Genomic DNA, 22,553 nt, shown 5'->3' with positions numbered 1-22,553 from the left:
GAAGACAAATGGAATGTTGGCCTTTATTTCAAAGGGAATGGAGTATAAAATAGGGAAGTCCTGCTAAAACTATACAAGGCAGTTAGACCACACCCAGAATTCTGAACAGTTTTAGCCTCCTTATCTAAGGAAAGATATACTGGCATTGGAGGCAGTCCAGAGAAGGTTCACGAGGTTGATCCCAGATATGGAAGAATGTTCTAAGGAGGAGAGGTTGAGTAGATTGGGCCTACACTCATCTGGAGTTTAAGAAAAATGAGAGGTGACCTCATTTAGACATACTAGAATCTCAGGGGCTTGACAAGGTAGGTGCTGAGATGATGTTTCCTCTTGTGCAGGGGTGGGCAAACTACGGACCGCGGGCCGCATGCGGCCTGACAAAAGGTTTTTATGCGGCCCGCCAATGAGGTGCCCGGAATCATAACCGGCATTTTTGAAACGCCGCCGGGGAATAGACGCTGAAGTAAATGCGCTTATTCAATAAGCACATTTACTTCAGCGGCTTTTCCCCGGCGGCTTTTCAAAAATGCCGGTTATGATTCCGGGCACCTCATTGGCGGGCCGCATAAAAACGCGCGTAGTGCGGTGGATGAGTGGGGCTGTCTCATTGGTCGGTTTAGTTGGGTGTGCGACCAATAGGAGTCCAGGTTACAAACAATAAGCCTTATTATTGTTTGTAACCTGGACTCCTATTGGTCACACACCCAACTAAACCGACCAATAAGGCAGCCCCACTCATCCACCCCACTACGCGTGTTTTTATCGTTGACTCGGCTAGGCTGTGCTTCTGTCAGTGTTAAGGATCAGCACAAGCAACTTGACACCTGATTTCAACAAACTGGTAATGACTGCAGTCAGATGCATCATTCTCATTGACATTGTTCTGTTACTTACTGAGTTACTTTGTTTTTCAAATAAATGTGCTTTTTTTTCTTTAAAGACCTTTTATTTTGGCTATTTAAAATATTAATTATTTTACTTAAAATACTATGCGGCCCTTTAAAGTTGTGAATTTCTGAATGTGGCCCTTGCACGGAAAAGTTTGCCCACCCCTGCTCTTGTGGGAGAGTCTGGGACCAGAGGGTATAATCACAGAGCAAGGGGTCACCCATTTGAGACAGAGATGAAGAGAAATTTCCTCTTACAAGAGGGTGGTAAACTTGCAAAATTCTTGGCCCCAGAGAGCTGTAGAGGCTAGATCGTCAAGTACGTTCAAGATTGAGATAGGCAGGTTTTTAATCAGCAAGGGAACCAAAGGTTATGGGGATAAGACGAGGAAAGTGTTGAGGATATCAGATCAGCCAGGATCTCACTGAATGGCGGAGCAGACTCGACGGGCCGAGTGGCCTACTTCTGCTCCTACATTTCATGGTCTTAAATACCAGAATACTAAAGTAAAAAACGCCCTGTAGAGCGATTGAAGGTCATCCTATACACAGTACATAGTGTGGCAGCATTGTACTGGAAAGAGTAGGAAGAGTCATGGGGCAGATGTGCCGATCAAGGAGATTGCTCTCTACGAGGTCAACCATCAAGTGTCCTTGCAGTTCACCTACTCAGGATAGTGCAAGGTGTTTAAGTACACTCTTTTGCTGCACACTTAATTATAGCATTTACGGGGGCCACGGTGGCACAGTGGATAGCACTGTTGCTTCACACCACCAGGGATCAGGGATCCAGGTTCGATTCCCGGCTTGGGTCACTGTCTATGCTGAGTATGCACGTTCTCCCAGTGCCTGCGTGGGTTTCTTTTGGCGCTCCAGTTTCCTTCCACAAGTCCTGAAAGATGTACTTGTTAGGTGACTTGGACATTCCGAATTCTACCTCGGTGTACCCGAATGGACGCTGGAGTGTAGCAACTAGATGATTTTCACAGTAACTTCATTGCAGTTAATGTAAGACTACTTGCGACACTAATAAAGATTATTACTACACACAGGCATTCTAGTTACTGTATATGCATATATTAGGAGGAAAATTGCAAGACAAACCTAATACACATTTTGATATGATGTAGTTTCATCTAGTTTACATCCAAATTTTAACATACACACTTACAAGTGCACAAAGGGACTAACTGAAACCTTGGGTATGCAACTGAGGTACCATTAGTTGCATTAGGATTTTGAATAAGTATCAAGTTATTACCTTTATCAAAATACTGTTTTCTCTATTCTATTCGTAGACTAAATTAGGTTATATAAACAAGCACATTATAAAAACGTAGTTACCTATTTGCCAAACATAACCATGACCCAACAAGGTCGCCTAAACCCTCTTAGGACATGGCACCTGGAGAAAGAATGAATGACCTGAAATATTAATCCCACCAAGGCTTTGTCGTTCCATTTTGAGTATCTTCCCCCTCTCGTAAAGTGCTAATTATTGCAAGTGTTCTAGTAGGCACTGGACCATACTACACTCAACCTTCACACACTGTCTTGCAGTGGTCATTGGACATCAAAAAGCAGAAAATCTTAGTGGATGCTTTCTTTAGTTCAGGACTGCAGTCACCTTATACCATTATCTTTTTTTTTTTAAATAATTTTTATTGAAATTTTTCAATACAAACATTTACCCCTACTACATTTTAAATTATACCACAACAAATCCCCCCTGGAAAATCCTCCCCACGCCCTCCCCCGCGCGCACCCCCCCACCCTCCACCCCCGCGCTACCAGTCTGGCAACCAAACCGTTTTTCCCTTTCTGCCGATGGCCTCGGGCAGTCATTGCCCGCGACCCCCCGCTGCCGTACTCCCTTCATTGCTATCCCCCCCTCCCTCCCTTCCCCCCCCCCCCTTTCTCCCCGGGTTACCTTATACCATTATCAATTCACATTGCCCCTATATACACATTCGCTTGAAATCAAGATTGAATAGGTTTTCTGGTCATCAATCCATTCCCAAATTCCAGGGAATTTCGGAGTAGGTTGCATTGGGAAAGCCAGATTATTGGTCAACAAGAACATACCACGTCCTCAAAGTCAACCAGGTCGGAAAGAATGGTACAAGTGTCATGGGGGAAAAGAAATCACCACTACAGACGAACATTAACACCTCCAAGGTAAAGCTCGGGCAACTACTGTCAGCACCGTAAACCAAAGGTAACATTAAATACAGCTTGCATTTCTATTGCAACTAATTACTACATACAGATTAATCTCAAGAATATTTTACTAGGCAGTGACTGGTACGTTAACATCCAGTCAAGGGAAGAGGGAAAAGATGGGCTGAAATTGATAAAGATGATTAAAGTATAACAAAGGAGTCGTTCAGATTTTGTAATCAGAAAGTTACTATTAAGCTGTTTTGCTGGTAGGGGAAGCTGGTTTTGAAAGTCGTTTGGAATCAATCTAGTGAACCTTCTCTGAATGCATTTACGTTCTTCCTCAAGTCAGTTGGCCTAAAATGTCCGCGGTCTCACCAAAGCCCTTTACCGTTGGAACATCACCTCCCTAATGCTCTCTTCCATTAGAAATGAATGCCAATACTAAATTTATATAGAGCCTCTTCTGTGCCAAGTAATCGTTGAACTGTTGACTGTAGTCACTGTTTTAATGCAGGTCAATAAGGCAGCTAAACTGTTAACAGTAAGATTCCACAAACAGCAATGAATGAAATGTTTTGATGGTTATTGCTGGATAAATATCATCCAAGGCACTGCTCCTCTTCAAGTGGTACCACAAGATCCTTTACAATCATGGCACTACTCGAAAAAGAGCAGGGCAAGTTCTTCTGATGCCTTGGTTTAATATCTGATCTAAAAGGTAGAACCTCTTACTCCGACACTCAGAACGTAATTTAAATATCAATGCTCAAGTCTCTGGAGCGGGCTTTGAAACCATGTTCTGCCTTGGCGTGGTGTAACACTGAGCCAAGGTTAAGACTTGTATGCAAGTATAAAAAGAGCCAGTATTTGTGAAATTGTTCTACCCAGAACCTAGTGTATTTTGGAAGAACATTTCTGTGGGGGCTGATTTATCCAGGGAAAGAAAAAGAAGAATATCGGATTATCCATCTCTGCGTTAACACCTTTCTGTAATTCAAAGTCGTGAATCTGTGGAATTTTCTACCCTAGAGTGCAGTGGACCCTGGAACATTAAACAGTTTTGAGATCGATAGATAGGTTTTTAATTAGTAGCGGTATGGGGGGTTATGGGGAGCAGGCAGGAAGATGGAGATGAGGCAACGACGAGATCAGCCACGTTTGTATTGAATAGCAGAGCAGGCACAGGGAACGTTCTATAAAGAGAGATTGAGCAGTTTAGGCCTATACTTGGGAGTTTAGATGAATGAGATCATACTGAGGTATACCAAGGTATGGGGCAGCACAGTAGCACAAGTGGCTAGTATTGTGGCTCCACACCACCAGAGTCCGAGGTTCAATTCGCCACTGGGTCACTGTCTGTGCGGAGTCTGCACGTTCTCCCTGTGTTTGCGTGCGTTTCCTCCAGGTGCTCCGGCTTCCTCCCACAGTCCGAAGACTTGCAGGTTAGGTGGATTGGCCATGATAAATTGCCCTTAGTGACCAAAACATTTAGGAGGGATTATTGGGTTACGGGGAGAGGGTGGAAGTGAGGGCTTGGGTGGGTCGGTGCAGACTCAATGGGCCAAATGGCCTCTTTCTGCACTGTATGTTCTATGTTCTAAAAGGGATTGCCAGGGTGAACAGAGACCAAATGCTTTTCTTTGCTGGATATTCTTGAACAAGAGGCCATAGTTTTAGCCTAAGGGGTGGCAAAATTAAAACAAAAATGAGGAATTATGTAATTCAAAGTCATGAATCTATGGAATTCTCTACCCTAGAGTGCAGTGGACCCTGGAACATTAAACAGATTTGAGATCGATAGATAGATAGGTTTTTAATTAGTAGCGGTATGAGGGGTTATGGGGAGCAAGCAGGAAGGTGGAAATGAGGCAGCGAGAAGATCAGCCACGTTTGTATTGAATGGCGGAGCAGGCACAGGGAAAGAAATGTTGTTAGGTGAATTGGACATTCAGAATTCTCTCTCAATTCTCCCTCCTGAACAGGTGCCGGAGTGTGACTACTAGGAGATTTTCATAGTAACTACATTGCAGTGTTAATGTAAGCCTACTTGTACAATAATAAAGATTGTTATTATACAAGGGGCTAAATTGCTTTTTTTTAAATATTTTTTATTCTCCTCCTTTTTCACATTTTCTCCCAAACTTACACCCAGCAATAAACAATAATCAGTACCAAATGTAATGTCAATTCCCATATCAATAACAACGATCCCATCCTCCCACCAAACATTGGCCCGCATGTTAACATAAACAAATGACAAAAAGGAATCAGGAATCACCCATAATCGCCATTAACACATACGGTCTCCGTCCCCCCAACCCTCCCAGCTCCCAGCACCCCCCCCCCGGAATGTTCAATGTGATCCAATTTTCGAAAGTGCATAATGAATATCACCCATGACTTCTTCTCCATCCTTCCCTTCAGTCCAAATTTGACCTTTTCAACCGTTAAGAATTCCAGCAGGTGCCCTTGCCACGCCAGGGCACAGGGTGGAGAGGTTGATCTCCACCCTAACAGGGTCTTCCTTCGGACGATCAAAGAGGCAAAGGCTACAACATCTGCCTCCGCACCCATTTCCAACCCCGGCTGGTCCGACACCCCGAATATGGCCTCCCGAGGGCCTGGATCCAGTTTCACGTGCACCACTTTAGAGATTACCCTAAACACCCCCTTCCAGTAATCCGCCAGCGTTGCACACCAAAACATATGAACGTGGTGTTGTTGAAAATACAGAAAAACGTGTCATTTGAAACATGGAAGTCTGGCAATATCTGGTCTGAGAGAAACATGAGAGGATACAGGGAAAGATCCCATAAAGGGTTAATAGCAGCTGCAAAGAGCAGGATTATAAAATGTAGATTCTTTCTCACAAGCAGGCTTAGCAAACACACAAGATTCTTGTATTAAGCTAAAACAATGGCTCACACCTTCATTGAAAGTAACTATCATAGGAAGCATCTGGAAAAGCATGGATGAGAGTTTCAATTGAATTAAGTGACGAATGTTTAAAACAGGCAGGTCTTTCAAGTCATAACCAAGTGAAATTTTAGAATACAGCTAAAAGCAAAGGTTTCACACCTCCATTGAAATTAACTCTCTTAGTAAACAGCTGGAAAGGAAAGGACGATGTTCAGTTGAATTTGGTGTCAATTCTAAGTGTGAAATTCTACTAATACCAAGTAAATTAAAAGAAAATTGGAGACAACCTGTCTATGAGAAACATAATTTAAAGTCAAAATCAAAGGCAAAGTTATGAGCTGGGGACAATTGGAAAATTAAACTATTGAAATCACAGGAATTAGAAGTAACACCTCTTGAAACCAAAGCAATTTTGAATATCACAAATGAGCTTTGAACATCACAAAGAACAATGTAATGAGATCCGAGAGGTGAGGCCATGCCCAAAATGAATAATTAGTTGTATTAGAATGTTTAGATCAAAGATACTTTTTAACAATCAAAGTGAAATAAGTTAATTGACAATAAGGTAATAAAAACTTAATAATTGTTAGAAAGAGAATATAAACCCAGGGAGCAAGCAGAAGCAGAGGAGAACTCAGAGAGGAGAGAAGCATATTCAGCTCTCACAGCTCGGTCATGGGAAAGACAAGACAAGCAGCCGAGCTTAAACAGCTATACATCTAAGGAAGACTAGAATTTAAACAGGAGTCAAGAGTCAGCCGAGAGATAGCTAGCAGAGCCAGCTCTTGTAGCTCAGTACATGGATCGACAGGACACAGAAATCAAGCTAACCAGCGAATACATCTCAAGAAGACCAGACTTTAAAGAAGATTGATTGTCAAGGTGGGCCTGAAGGTCCCTTCAACCAACCAGCAGGATCCAGAAGCAAGATCTTTTTACTTTTCTGTAAAGAAAGTGTTTGCAGCTTTTAAAAGAAAAAATATAATAATAAAATAACTTAATTTAACCTGAAATAGTGGTTAATCCTAAAGTCTACTTTACTTAGCAATGCAGGACACAGGACATCAATGCTACTAAGTGGTAAGTAGATAAAATCTTCGGTGAAGGTATGGGTTATACCGGGGGATAACTTGAAAATATAGTTTGACCTGAATAGCACCAACCAAAGCCTGCATCGGAGTCAGGGAGTGAGAATCCCTGTTCACCATTTAGAATGTCGGCCCTTTTTGGTATGGGGGAATTCTAAGAATAATGGTGAGTTTTCAAAAGCAGTGGTTTGCGCCCCCCCCCCCCCCCCCCACCACGTAACTCCTAGTTTTTAATGTTAAGTGATGTTTTATCTAATCTTGAAGGCTTGTCACTTGAGTGACTGACAATTGAAGTACTTTTTGAATTGAATTTGTTTGCTCAGGATTTGTATTTTGAAGGAATGTAGGCAAGGAAAAAAGTGTTCCACACGACTCTATTGCACAGTAAATACCTTTCAGTAGATTACAAAAAATTAAACAAATTTAATAGTGGCATAAAAATCTATATGGTTGAGATTTCCAACATCTCCCATTCTAGTATCAACTAGGAAAACTAGCTTGAATATCAGAAATTTACATAGATTAAAAGTTTATTGGGTTTGATACAAGAAAAAATTGTATTATCTACTCCACATGCCACGTGCTAGTGAGGTTAGGAACGGAAAGATATCACAGTTGAACACGTGGCTAAAGAGCTGGTGTGTGTGTGGGGGGTGGGGGGAGGAGGACGACTTCAGATATGTGGATCATTGGGATGTCTTCCAGGGAAAGTGGGACCGATACAAGCAGGACGGGTTGCACCTAAACTGGAGAGATACCAATATCCTGGCTGGGATGTTTGCTAATGTGGTGCAGGAGGTTTTAACCTAGTATGGCAGTGGGTGGGAACCGGAGTAGCTGGCCAGCAAGTGTCACTTAGACAAATATAGCTAAGAGGGAGAGCAGGCATAGGGAAGTCGCTGATCTCAGTCGGTCTGGAGGTCTGGAGTGCATTTGCTTCCATGCAAGAAATATAATGGGTAAGATGGATGAATTTAGGGCTTGGACTAATGTAGGGAATTATGATATTGTTGCTATTACGGAGATATGGTTAAAGGAAAGACAGGACTGGCAGCTTAACGCTCCAGGATATCGATGTTTTGGACGAAAAAGAGGGGGTAGCAGCAGAAAGGGTGGGGGAGGTACGTTACTGGTTCGGGAACATATCACAGCTGTGATGAGGGAGGATATCTTGGAGGGATTCTGCAGTGAGGCATTATGGGTAGAGCTCACGAATAGGAAGGGTGCAATCACAATGTTGGGGTTGTACTATAGGCCTCCCAGCAACCAGCGGGATACAGAGCAACAGATATGTAGTCAGATTTGAAAGATGTGAAAATAGCAAAGTCGTTTTGGTGGGTGATTTTAATTTCCCCCATAGTGACTGGGACTCCCTTAATGCCAGAGGTTCAGATGGAAAGCAATTTGTTAGGTGTGACCAAGAGGGTTTTTTGAAATATTATGTTGACAGTCCAACCAGGGAGGGGGGTCTTACTGTACCTAGTATTGGGAATGAACCTGATCAAGTGACCAAAGTTTCAGTAGGGGAACATTTTGGGATAGTCATCATAATTCCCGTACGTTTTTGAATATTCATGGTTAAGGACAAGAGTGGTCTTCGAGTGAGGGTGCTAAATTGGGGGAAGGGAACTACAACAGAATTCGGCAAGAGCTGGAGAAAGTGGATTTGTACGGCTGTTGAGGGTAAATCCGCATTTGGTATGTGGGAGCCTTTTAGAGACCAGTTGATTGGAATGCAGGATAGGCATGTCCCTGCAAAAACAAAGGAGTGTAACGGCAGGATAGGGAATCATGGATGACAGGAGAAATTGAGAGAGTCAAAAAGAAAAAGGAAGCATACATAAGCTCTAGGCAAGTAACAGAAAGCTTCTGAAGAATATTGGGAAAGTAGGAACAAACTCAAATGGGGAATGCTGAGGGCTAGAACAGGCCATGAAATGTCACTGGCAAGCAGGATAAAGGAAAATCCCACAGCCTTTTACACATATAGACAGGTGAATAGTCAGACGGTTTTCCCAGGATGGAACACCCAATTAAAAGGGAGCACAGTTTCAAGGTGAGAAGGGAAAGATTTATGGGAGGTGTGCAGGGGACGTTTTTCCACACGGAGGGTGTTGGGTGCCTGGAACGCATTGCCAGTGGAGGTGGAGGATCAGGCACGATAGCAATGTTTGAGATGTATCTTGAATGGGCGGGGAATGGAGGGATACAGATCGTTTGGGAAATGAGCAGTAGGTCTAAATAAGGAATCTGGGTCAGCGCTTGGTGGGCCGAATGGCCTGTTCCTGAGCTGTAATGTTTATTTGCTCTTTTCTCTATTTATGAAAAACATCAATACTTTCTGATGCAGTGGGTCTAAAAGTAAAGCAGGGATACCAAAAAGTTAATAGAGTAATATGTTCTTTCAGCGTGTCTTCTGAAATTACATTAAATGACTGAACTCTATAAACCTCATGCATCTTACTTATGCTGCTTTAGGTACCTTAATTGATCAGGTTTTTAAAAAAACAACGATCTGCCCTCTAGCGATTCAGTTTTTCAGAGAAAAGTATGAAAGCGAATACATATAGAAATATCAAATGCCCACTCCAGCCTAAATAAATATAAATGCCCTACATGATCTCTGGCTGCCAACTTCGTCACCTTCTCCGGCAACAGTCAGACCAAACCAGATTGTGAGCAATCTAGGCGTTGAGACCCCCCCCCCCCCCCCCCCCCACACACACACGAGATGAGCATCTGACCACATAACTATACCATTAATAATAATTGTAATCTTTATTATTGTCACAAATAAGCTTACATTACCACTGCAATGAAGTTACTGTGAAAATCCCCGAGTTGCCACGCTGTGGTGCCTTTTCGGGAACACCGAGGGAGAATTCAGAATGTCCAATTCTGAACAAGCACGGCTTTCGGGACTTGTGGGAGGAAACCAGAGCATCCGGAGGAAACCCACGCAGACACAGGGAGAACGTGTGGACTCCGCACAGACAGTGACGCAAGCGGAAATCAAACCCGAGACCATGGTGCTGAGAAGCAATAGTGCTAACCACTGTGCTACCATGCCATTATGAAGACTGCCCATTTCCGTCTGCACGAAATTGACTGACTTCCTCCCTACCTCAGTTCAGCTGCTATTGAAATCCTAATTCACGACTTTGTTACCTCTAGACTCAACAATTCCAATGCATGCCTGACTAGTCTCCCACATTCTAGCCTCCACAAATTTCAGGTCATCCAGTTATGCAGCCTGTGTCCTAGCCCCTTTCAAATATTGCTTTGCTATCATCCCTGTGCTCACAATGGTTGCCAGTCAAGCAGTGATTTTAAAATTTGCTTGTTTCCAAATCCCTCAATGCCTCCCTTCAACCTCCCCAAGTCTAATCTCCTCCAGGCCCATAACCCTCACATTTGTACTCATTTAATTCTGATGCGTGGAGTATCCCCAATTTTAATTACTCCATCATTAGTGGCTGTGCCTTCAAACGCCGAGGCCCTAAGCTCTAGAATTCTTTCCAAACACCTCTTTTTAAGATACTTTTTAGAAAAATGATTTGGTCAAGCCTTTGCTATCTGCCCTACCATCACCTGATATGCCAAGGCGTTTAACTCCTGCAAAGTACCTTGGAAAGTTTTATTCTATTTTTATATGTGTACAAAAACTTATATTAAAGGCAAAGTGTTAAAGAAATTCCTGCTTTAACCAGAGATGAACTAAGTCTTGAGCTATAATAAATGTTGAAGGAGCTAGGGCTTTTCTCAATGGAACGAAGAAGAAAGAGAGGTGACTTGATAGAGGTGTACAAGATGATGAGGGGCATGGATAGAGTGGATAGCCAGAGACTTTTCTCCAGGGCGGAAATTAAAGTCACAAGTGGACATAGTTTTAAGGTAATTGGAGGAAGGTATAGGGGAGATGTCAGAGGTCGGATGTCAGAGGTCGGTTCTTTACAGAGTGGTGGATGCGTAGAATGCACTGCCAATGGAGGTGGTGGAGTCAGAGTCATTTGGGACATTTAAGTGACTCTTGGACAGGCACATGGTCAGCAGTAAGTTGAAGGGGTGTAGGTTAGGTTGATCTGAGATTAGGATAAGCTGTCGGCACAACATCGTGGGTCAAAGGGCCTGTACTGTGCTGTACTGTTCTATGTTCTATGTAGAAAGAGAATGTTCATAATAGTCACAAAAGAGTTAAAACTGCAGAAAGCCTACAGGGGTGAAATTAAAATGGGAATTAGGAAAGCAAAGAGCGGAAACACTGGCAGGTAAAATCGAAGAAAATTCTAAGATGTTTTACCAATACATTAAGAGTAAGAGAATAACTAAGGAAAAGGTAGATGTATATGGAATTGATTCAGAAGATATGGGTAGGGTTCTCAATGAGTACTTTGTCTCCATTAAGTAATGATTCAGACAAGAGGAGTGTAAAATATTAGATATAATAAGCATAGTGAGAGAGGAACTACTGGAGGGACTAGCCTTGAAGGTGGATAAATATTCAGGGTTAGATGGATTGTATGCCACTGTTGAAGGAACCCAGGGTGAAAGAGCAAATGCTCCAAGAATCATTTTTCAATCCTCACTAGATACAGGTACAAGAGAATGAGATCTGCCAATGTTGTATCATTATTTAAAAGGGTGCAAGGGAAAGGTTAGTAAACTATAGGCTGGTCAGTCCAACTTTAATGGTGGACAAATTATTGGAACAATTCTGAGACAGGATAAACTTAGAAAGGCACCAACTGATGGGGGATAGTCAGCGTGGTTTTGTGAGGGGAAGATAGTGTCCTATTAATTTACCAGAATGTTTTAAGTAACAAGGAGGATTGATGAGGGTAATGCAGTTGATATTGGCTGCATGGAAGTCATTTGACAAGGAGACGTGTCAGACTGATCAGAAAAGTGAGATCTTATGAGACACAGGTAGGTTGCAGGTTGGATCCAAAATTGGCTCAAGTGACAGGAAGCAAATGGCAATGGCCAATGAGACATCCAAAAGATCCTCAGCGAAAAGAGAGTGGTGCACGGGTCTTGTCAAGAGGGGTCTGGATAGCATGGATAGAGAGAAACTATTCCCATTCGTGGAAGGATCAAGAAACAGAGGGCATAGATTTAAAGTACTTCATTTCTGCAGATGGAAAATAATTTTTAGTGATGTTCCACAGAGTTGTGTTGGGACTCTTGCTGCTTATTGCGCATATTAAAGATTTGGACTTAAATATGGGTGGGGCACGATTGGGAAATTTGCAGGTGACACGCAAATTGGCCGAGTAATTGATAGCGAAGAGCATAGTTCTCGAATCCAGAACGATATCAATGTTTCATGGAGTGGGTAGAGAAGTGGCAAATGGAATTCAATCCTGGATCGTGACAAGCTTCTATAGTGTTATTGGAGCTGCACTCTTCTAGGTAAGGGGAGAGTATTCCTCACATTCTTGATTTGTGCCTTGTAGACATATTTTGGGGAGTGAGAAGACAAATTACTTTGCGCATGATTCCTAGCCTCTGACCTGCTATTGTAGCCACATTATTTATGTGGTTCGTCCAGTTGAGTTTCTGGTCAATGGCAACCATCAAGATATTGATAGTGGGATATTCAGTGAAAGTAATGCTGTTGAATGTCAAGGAGTAAGATGGTGTAGGAAAATATTAAAACCAAGTTTTGAAAATATTGTAACTGTGGAGAAGTCAAATAAATAATTAGTTGGATTGTAGATGAAATACAAGCTTGTATTGTTCTGAGTCAAGGTCAGATTATAATTTGCAGTTTGGCGGTAATAAAAGTGAAATGTTACATCAGCCTTTAAGGATCCAGACAGCAAATGTGCAGAGCCAGCAAGTTAGATACCAGCGTTGAGTGATGGTATGGAGCACCATTCAGAAGTCACAATTCAAAACTAGTAAGCCAATTAGGGGCAGAGAGGGGGTGGTACCAAAAGGTGCAGGTAAAAAGCTCTTGGTGCAAGTGGTGCCCTCTCTCTTTATTCTCTCTCCATTGTTCTCTTCCTTATGCCCCATTGGATTTTTGTTTCTATTGTTTGTATTTGAAAGTGTACTAATCAAGTTTTGCAATAAACTCAATCTCAAACTACCATCGGACCCCGTCTCTTATTAGAAAATAAATCCTACAATCTGGCGCTGCGAGCAGGATCAGGCGAGGAAAAGGAACTGGAGATCTGGACATCAAACCTATATTGGCCCCTGGAGGTAAAGACACCTCTTAATTAAAATTATCCTTGGCCGTTGTTTAGACTCGGTGACCCTCTTATGCAACTTCAAACTTCTCTGGTATGGTGGCGTCCCTAACAGACATCTGGATTTCGGAGGTATACAGGATAGATATACCGGCCTGGCTGAAAAGCCTCACGGCTTGAATCTAAACAAAAATAATTGGTGTTATGGGAGAGGAAAAGGACAAACAGTTGCCTACCACAGTCAAAGCTGGGCAAGCTTCGCTGGTTGTTTCCATAGACCAGGTCCTTCGGCAATGAAAAGATTATATAGAGCAACAGCTGGATTTATCCAAAACCTGTACAGAGATTGAGGACAATTATCCTTGGAAGATATGAATAGGATCTGTGGAAAACCAACCCGTATGAAGGAAAAGGAACTAACCAAATGGTCCCTAATCGTTATGGGCCAGGTCTGACAGCGAAACAAAATTACTAATCAATCCCTGATGATTGCACACTGACTGCTACAAAAGAACAGCAGAAGGCAATCAGCAAACAGTTAAAAATGGAAAAGCTTAATCGGAAAAGTTAGAAGCCAAAGTAACAGACTTCAAGTCTGAAGTTAACGAACTTAAGAAGCAATTACTCGAAGAACCAGTAACACCACCGAAAAGGTCAGGGACACCCCTCGGATCCCCGAGTAAGTTGTTCCATTTGTACCCTTGCCTGGAAGAAATAGAAGCGAAACAGAAAAAAACGCAGTTACTCGAAGCCAGTCTAGAAACCGGTTCGGAGTCCTCTAGCAGAGAAAGTAGTTCAGAGGAGGAACCCCCCTCGCCACAGCTCAATCCTCTGAAGAAAAATCAGGTTAAAATTAAGTCAGAAGAAACTACTGACAAAGGTGGCAAGAAAATAATTAAAGCTAAATACGGCCAGGCATGGATGTCCTGATTCAATTGAATTCCTAATTGCATTGTGAAGACAGCCAGGTAACATGGTCAATCAGAAGCCTGAAGGAGGAGGATTTGGAAGAACACCCAATATGGGCCAAAGAATGATTGCAGCCTACTCCAGGTGGAACCGGCATTGTTTATTGGGATTGTCCCACTTTGCACCAAACAATACCTCCATTGCTGGCATCTTGCCGGTCATCCATCAGCTAGAGGAGCATGGTGTGCTGGTTCCTTTAACAGTCCTGTATGGCCAGTACGGAAACCCAATGGGATTTGGGTCTCACCATCATTTACAGGAAGGACAACCAGTGTATTGATCAAAGGGCACCTTTGGTAGTGGACCCCTTCACCATTTTTAATGCTCTAACGCCAGAACATAAATGGTTCTCTGTAATAGATATGGTCAATGGATTTTGGTCAGTGCTATTGGAACCCGAGGTTCGACTGTAGTTCGCCTTCACCATCCATCCACCAGTAAAGGCAAAAACTCAATATCAAACTGCCATATCAAACTCAAAATAAGAGATCCTACAATGGTCATTGCCTAGCACTTGAATGAAGACAATGTTACTGCCCCACTTGCAAGCTCACGCCTGGGTATGTCCAGGTCTTGTTATATTTGGACATGGCCTTCAGTATCGAGGGGTCACCTTATGATAGAATTTTCAGCTGAAAATTGCTGAACCTTGGACAGTCCCCTGAGGAACACTTGCAGTGATGTCCTGGAACTGAGAAGAATGACCCTTAACAACCGCAACCATCATCCTTTGTGCTAGGTATGACTCCAAGCAGAAGAGTCACTCTCACCTCACCATGGCTGATTTTCTACTCAATTCCTTTCTGCATTGTCCCATATCCTCAACTCCCCTAGTACGCAAAAAGCTAATTGCCTTGAATATAAAAATAATCTAATAATCTTTGAGGAAATGACAAAGTTAATTGATGAGGGAAGGGCTGTAGATGTCATATACATGGACTTCAGTAAGGCGTTTGATAAAGTTTCCCATGGCAGGTTGATGGAAAAAGTGAAGTTGCATGGGGTTCAGGGTGTACTAGCTAGATGGATAAAGAACTGACTGGGCAACAGGAGACAGAGTAGTGGTGGAAGGGAGTGTATCAAAATGGAGAACGGTGACTAGTGGTGTTCCACAGGAATCCGTGCTCAGACCACTGTTGTTTGTGATATACATAAATGATCTAGACGAAGGTATAGGTGGTCTGATTAGCAAGTTTGCAGATGATACTAAGATTAGTGGAGTTGCAGATAGCGAGGAGGACTGTCAGAGAATACAGCAAAATATAGATAGATTGGAGAGTTGGGTAGAGAAATGGCAGATGGAGTTCAATCCAAGCAAATGCGAGGTGATGCATTTTGGAAGATCTAATTCAAGAGCCGACTTTACGTCAATGGAAGAGTCCTGGGGAAAATTGATGTACAGAGAGATCTGGGAGTTCAGGTCCACTGTACCCTGAAGGTGGCAACGCAGGTCGATAGAGTGGTCAAGAAGGCATACAGCATGTTTGCCTTCATTGGACGGGGTATTGAGTACAAGAGTCGGCAGGTCATGTTACAGTTGTATAGGACTTTGGTTAGGCCACATTTGGAATACTGCGTGCAGTTCTGGTCGCCACATTACCAGAAGGATGTGGATGCTTTAGAGAGGGTGCAGAGGAGGTTCACCAGGATGTTGCATGGTATGGAGGGTGCTAGCTATGAAGAAAGGTTAAGTAGAGTAGGATTGTTTTTGTTGGAAAGACGGAGGTTGAGGGAGACCTGATTGAGGTCTACAAAATTATGAGAGGTATGGACAGGGTGGATAGCAACAAGCTTTTTCCAAGAGTGGGGGTGTCAATTACAAGGGGTCACAATTTCAAGGTGAGAGGGGGAAAGTTTAAGGGAGATGTGCGTGGAAAGTTTTTTACGCAGAGGGTGGTGGGTGCCTGGAACGCTTTGCCAGCGGAGGTGGTAGAGGCGGGCACGATAGCATCATTTAAGATGCATCTAGACAGATATATGAACGGGCGGGGAACAGAGGGAAGTAGATCCTTGGAAAATAGGAGACAGGTTTAGATAAAGGATCTGGATCGGCGCAGGCTGTGAGGGCCGAAGGGCCTGTTCCTGTGCTGTAATTTTCTTTACTCTTTATTGTCACAAGTAGGCTTACTTTAACCCTGCAATAAGTTATTGTGAAAAGCTCCAAGTCGCCACATTCCAGCGCCTGTTCGGGTACAGAGGGAGAGTTCAGAATGTCCGATTCACCTAACAGCACGTCTTTCGGGACATGTGGGAGGAAACCGGAGCACCAGGAGGAAACCCACGCAGACTCAGGGAGACTGTGCAGACTCCACACAGACAGTGACCCAAGCCGGGAATCAAACCTGGGACACTGGCGCTATGGAGCAACAGTGCCACCCACTGTGTTACTGTGCTGAGTATCCACAAAGATTCTCAACCCTTTGAATGTTTTATTGGAGATGTTTCTCATCTTTCCTAAATAGCCCCATATCTGGCCAGTGTAACTGGATATTGTAGATTCTCCAGCCTGTCAAATCCCTTATGAACTTATTATGTTCCAATTAGATTGTCCCTGCTCTTCTAAATTCCAAGGAATACAGGCCTAGCTGGCCTATTCAAACTTTCATCATCGTAGCATAGCAGGCCATAGTAGCAAGAGGTGCATTATTACCACATTTGGATTTTCAGAATTGAACAGAGGTTTTATTATATTTTACAGGACTTTGATTGAAGTACAATAAATGTGCTTGCTGATTAGCATGCGTAACAGGGACAATATTGCACTACAAAAAATATGATTTCACAATGTTGAATTTAACATTATGGAAGTTCATTTTCAGAATGTTCCTAATTTTTGGACATGACCATGTTAGTTACAGTCACCAATTTGTTTGGATAGTCTCATCAACAGCACCAGTAACAAAAATTGCAAAATACTTATAAAATATTAAATGTTTAAGACTTTACTGGATTGTTTAGGATCATTACAGAGTCCAGCAATGACAGAAAATGAATTAGCATGCACAACTTACAATGAATTATCCATATTAACATGTGCAGAGGCACAGATTCTGGACAGCTATTTTAATGTTTAAATAACGAGTCTAATGGTAGTATGCCTTTTTCTGAAGTGGTTTTGAAAATGTGTTGCAACAATTTAACATTCACAGGAAACCATCCAATGGTGATGCCATTTTGTAATAAACTGAAGAGAAACAGTTATTGCACAATTGATTGCTCTGAATTAAACACTGCTATTTAACAGTTAACTCGAAGACTTACTACTGATTACAGTATGTTATTTCAATCATTTTTGCTGAGAAAAAGAATTATGAAAATTATTGAGTTGAGCAACTTGAACAGCATTTTTCAAGGCACTTTTTTTAAACTGAGGGTTGACTTATTGATTCAACATTTCATTTTGATTTCAAAAATAATTTCAGACATGTTAGTATTTCAAAATGAGCACATATCAAAATTCAAAGAGTACAAAACTAAGACTGGTACATCTCAACCTTATTCCCCCAACTTCTTCTCACCTTGTAATCTGCACTTTGCACTAACAAGTTGTCTTAAAACAGGACTGCAAAGGATCAGAAATCACAGGTTTAAATACAAATCATTATCCATCATGAATTTTATAATATAACTGCATTTAATATTTCGATTGAATTGCTGTATTGCCAAATGTGCTCATTTATATTTTTTTAAAATTAAATTTAGAGTACCCAATTTTTTTTTCCCAATTAAGGGGCAATTTAGCATGGCCAATCCACCTAACCTGCACATCTTTGGGTTGTGGGGGGTGAAACCCACGCAGACGACGAGAATGTGCAAACTCCACACAACTCATTTATATTGTTAAGGAGTATACAGCACATGCAAACAATTACACATGCACTCAGTTTCGCCACACTGATCATAGCATTCCTAGGCAGAGAAGATTGCTGATCGTAAAACAACATTGCTGGACTGTAGAAGTGAGCCAAGAAATTAGTTTGTCTGTAGCTAAACCAATTTGCCTGCCAATGGACCCAAGAATCACAATTGGCACATATGGGGTGCCAGGAAATCCCCTCCCAAAATGGGTTTTTGTTTTAGCCACACTATCATCACTTCAGTTGGTGCCCATCATTGTAGTCCATTTTGTAAAAAAAATGTATGCATGACTAATGTAAATGCGATGTTATGCAAGAGTGATGTTGGGTTATAAGCATTTTTTAAAATTTGTAATTTGCAGGAACTTCAGAAACAAATTTGTCATACCCTTCAGTTCAGTGGGGTGAAGCAATTCATTGTTTGCCTGCGAATAACTTCCCAGCAACGTTGCAAGTTACTCAAGAGCAAGCAAATAATTGTTTTAAGTTCTCCTAGCATCTCAAAGTCAAGGAGTAATGACTTGCTTTAGAACAGCTCTGAGAAGTTTAAAGAACTCTTTATGGCATCCAGACTTCTCAAATCAGTTAAAGGCTGGAAAAACTCAGCAGGTTTGACAGTATCTGTGGAGAGAGAAGCAGAGTTAACATTTTGAATCCAGATAACTTCTTCAGAACGATAAGGATTCGAAACATTAGCTGTTTCTCTCTCCACAGATGCTGCCAGCCCTGCTAAGTTTTTCCAGTGTTTTGTTTTTATTTCAGCCAGCATCAGCAGCATTTTACTTTTACTTTTCAAATCAGTGTTGTGGTGGAGCAGCAGTCCAGGCATTCAGCCTGGGAGCAGAAATATTTATTTGCAACCTCTGCTTCTACCTGCATTTATATTGCAGGCAATGGGGCAACTACTGGAAGCACACTGGAATCAATGCCTATGTCGCTCCACAGTTCTGGAATTTTATATACAGTGCACATTTTCTGCATACTCCATTTGCGCTTCTGTTCATTGGCCTCCAAAATTCCACCTAAACAATCTCCAACTTGACCAACATTCGGCCACTCGTTTTTCCTCGTCCTTTCAACTGGCTCCATATCTCCCAAAACATCTAATTCCTCAGTCTCATTTACAAGTCTCTTGGCAGCCATACCTCTTCCTATCTTTGTAAACAACTTCTAACACTACATTTCAGGCTTCAATGCTGCAACTTTAGCCTCCAATTCATTTCACACTTCTCCATTTATGGCAGCGCTCAATCCTAAATAATGGAGGGAATTCTATTCAGTTGAAAGTAGTTTGTGGTGGATGTGAATGAGGCTCATGTTAAGATTGAGCAGAACCCAGAGATTCACATACACCACTATGTACAAAAATAAGCCACACATACCAAATTGCTGAAATCAGCAAGTTCTAAAATTCTGCCAAACGACTCCTCTAATTATTCGGATGTTTCCCCAATTTGTGAAATAACACCCAGTAGGTGAAATCAATGCCACTCTTACGGCTGGTTCCCACAGTATTGTTAACACTGTGCAATTTGCTCACTTAGTGCCGATGGAAATAAAACTCGCAATCATAAATGCATCATAAATGCAGTAACAAACAGCGCTGAACCAAACAGAATGCAACTAAATTAACCGAACAAATACAATCAGAGGATTACGCAAGCTTTCACTATTCCAAACGCTTTAGAACAAAACCACAAGGCAAACTGGTGGATCAAGGTCCAACGTGGGTCCACAGCTGCTGCCAGCCCCGCTGAGTTTACCCAGCATTGTCTGTTTGCCAATCCAACACTGGTGATGTTAGAAAACGGGGGGGGGGGGGGGGGGGGGCGACAGTGCCCAATAAACTTCCACTGTCACTTCACCCTTTTGTTGCACACGGTATGCGATTTCAGCACAAGACAAAATCAAATGCACCCCTGCAACAAGTTGCAGAGGGATCTATATTTGATCAGCGCGATTACTTTTTTAAAAGACTCTCTTCGAATGAAACAAAATTTGCAAAAATTGAAAGAATTAAAAAGGTGCAACCTGTGCACAAGAGCCCCGATCAGACGCCAAACATCGCCATCCCGGGCCTAACGAGGCCTGTTAGGGGGGGGGGGGGGGGAAGAGTGCAAAACAGACAAGAGCTGCTGGTGCTGCTGCTGGGCTCTGCAAGCTCCCTCTCACGCACACACAACCAACTAACTTTCTCACAACTTGTGCAAAAAAAAACAAACAGGTGTGCAGCTCCACTTAAAATAAGCAAACGAACAAATAAAGTAAAGCAGGCGTTGAGCCGAGGCACGTACCAGACGGAGCCGTAAGCCCCCGAGCCGACGGGGGAGAGGTTCTGGTATCTCTCCGGCACTTCCCAGGTTGTCTTATTCAACTCCTGTTTGTAAAAGTGCGGCCTGACTTCTGACATTGTGCACAGAGAGAGGCTGCTCTCCTCCCGCAAAGGGGGAGGCGGGCGGTTAGGGAGAGAGGGGGAGTGTGGGGAAGGGAGTTGCTGCAAAAGAATTTTAAATTTTAAAAGAAACCGCCCCTTTTGTATTTAACTAGAGTTAAGGTTAAAAACGTCCGACTTGAATTACGAGTGAGGGGGGGGGGGGGGTTGGCGTTGACAAGTTGTCGCCTCTTTTCCAGTCACGATGTGAAGGTGATGCCCAAATGCAGGGGGCAGGCTCTCCTGAGGAGGGGGCAGCCGCGGGTCGGTGAAGAGTGGCGGCTCCCGATTGACATAGGACACCCGCGCGCGCGCGGGGGGGGGCTCAAGCTCCCGCACTTCCCCCTCCTTTGACTGCAGTGACGTCAACATCCCGCCCACAGTGCGCGCCACCGCCAGATTGTTCAACCATTGCGTCATGCTTCCCGGCATTGACGTCGCTCCCAGCCGCTCGGACGCACGCGCACACGCGACGGACATCGGTGAAGGGGCTGGACGCGCGGAGAGGAGGGAGCGGCTTGCGTGCGCCGGCAGGGTGCGCATGCGTATGTCGGGCTGGCCCGCCTGCGCGGGACCGCGCGCGCGCGCGCACACGCCCTCCCGCCACTCGACCTGCTTCCGTCATCTGCCCGGTTCTGTTCTCCCCCCTACTCTCTCCTCCAGTTGCGGGTGGACCGCAGGACAAGACATAAATTCTGCTGGAAATTTAGAATTTTTTTTTAAAATGCGCCCAACATTCTACGGATATTGCCTTAACTTTATTTACTTGACGGATTTTATACCCGAAAGGCAGTGTCCCACTCGTACTTTTGAATATGTACTGTGCCAGCGGCAGGACAGACCCACCAAAGGTCGCGGGAGGGTGGCACACAGCAGCATATTGCCTAATTACATCATGCTTCCCGGCATTTCGATCCCAGTCGTGCGAGCAGGACATCTATGCAGGAGGGGCTCGCCCAACACTTTCTGTCATCCTTGCCTTGCCGGTTGCTGGAAACCAGAAGTTTGTCACATTTTTAAAAAATTGATTTGATTTATTGTCACATGTACTGAAGTACATTGAAGAGTATTTTTCTGCGGCCAAGGGAACGTACGTACATAGTAGACAAGAAAAGAATAATTGACAAGAGTACATTGACAAACTGATTGGTTACAGTGCGGAACAAGGGGCCAAACAAAGCAAATACATGAGCAATAGCAGCATAGGACGCTGTGAATAGTATTCTTACAGGGAACGGATCAGTCCGAGGGAGAGCACAGTGGTTAGCACTGTGGCTTCACAGCGCCAGGGTCCCAGGTTCGATTCCCCACTGGATCACTGTGTGGAGTCTGCACATTCTCCCTGTGTTATTGAAAATATGGAAAGATGTGTCATTTGAAACATGGAAGTCTGGCAATATCTGGTCTGAGAGAAGAGAGGATACAAGGAAAGATCCCACGAAGGGTTAACAGCGGACGCAAAGAGCAGGATTGTAAAATGCAGATAGCCTTAGTCAAGCAGGCTGAGCAAACACAGGATTTTTGTATGAAGCTAAAAACAATGGTTCACACCTTCATTGAAATTAAAAGCATGGATGAGGGTTTCAGTTGAGCTAGGTGATAAATGTAAACCTTTCAAGTTATAACCAAGTGGATTTTTAGCATACAGCTAAAAGCAATGTTTAACACCTTCATTGAAATTAACTATCTTAGTAAGCAGCTGGAAAGGAAAGGATGAGGTTCAGTTGAATTTGGTGACAATTCTAGGTGTGAAATTCTGCTAACACCAGGTAAATTAAAGAAAATTGGAGACTATCAGTCTACGAGAAATATTATTTAAAGCTAAAGTCAAAGTTATGAGCTGGGGACACAATTGGAAAATAAAACTATAGAAATGACAGGAACCAAACCAATCATCACGCTCCTATTGAAACCAAAGCATTTTTGAATATCACAAAGTAACTTTGAACAGCACAAAGGAAACAATGTAATCAGAGACCTGAGAGGTGTGGTTATGTCAAAATGAATACTTAGTTGTATTAGAATGTTTAGATCAAAGA

The 22,553-nt window shown here is 43.0% G+C and overlaps 1 protein-coding gene across 6 annotated transcripts in view; it reads right to left on the bottom strand.

Moving 5' to 3' along the window:
- The window catches only part of LOC119978987 (mitogen-activated protein kinase 14), a 96,072-nt gene extending 75,180 nt beyond the window's left edge, over positions 1–20,892 (bottom strand). For 2 of the 6 annotated variants that reach the window (XM_038820957.1, XM_038820956.1), the window contains exon 1: positions 20,378–20,892. In XM_038820957.1, the coding sequence (XP_038676885.1) occupies positions 20,378–20,493 (116 nt within the window). In that variant the 5' untranslated portion in view covers positions 20,494–20,892. Of the gene's footprint in view, positions 1–17,744; positions 17,789–20,114; positions 20,134–20,377 lie in introns of those variants that run through there. The other 4 variants (XM_038820955.1, XM_038820954.1, XM_038820958.1 and 1 more) reach the window with 3 other exon arrangements.
- Positions 20,893–22,553: the final 1,661 nt, after the last annotated feature.

The sequence above is a fragment of the Scyliorhinus canicula genome, chromosome 15 (genome assembly GCF_902713615.1).
Source record: "Scyliorhinus canicula chromosome 15, sScyCan1.1, whole genome shotgun sequence".
Classification (NCBI taxonomy): domain Eukaryota; kingdom Metazoa; phylum Chordata; class Chondrichthyes; order Carcharhiniformes; family Scyliorhinidae; genus Scyliorhinus; species Scyliorhinus canicula.
This window is presented reverse-complemented; position numbering and strand designations above follow the sequence as displayed.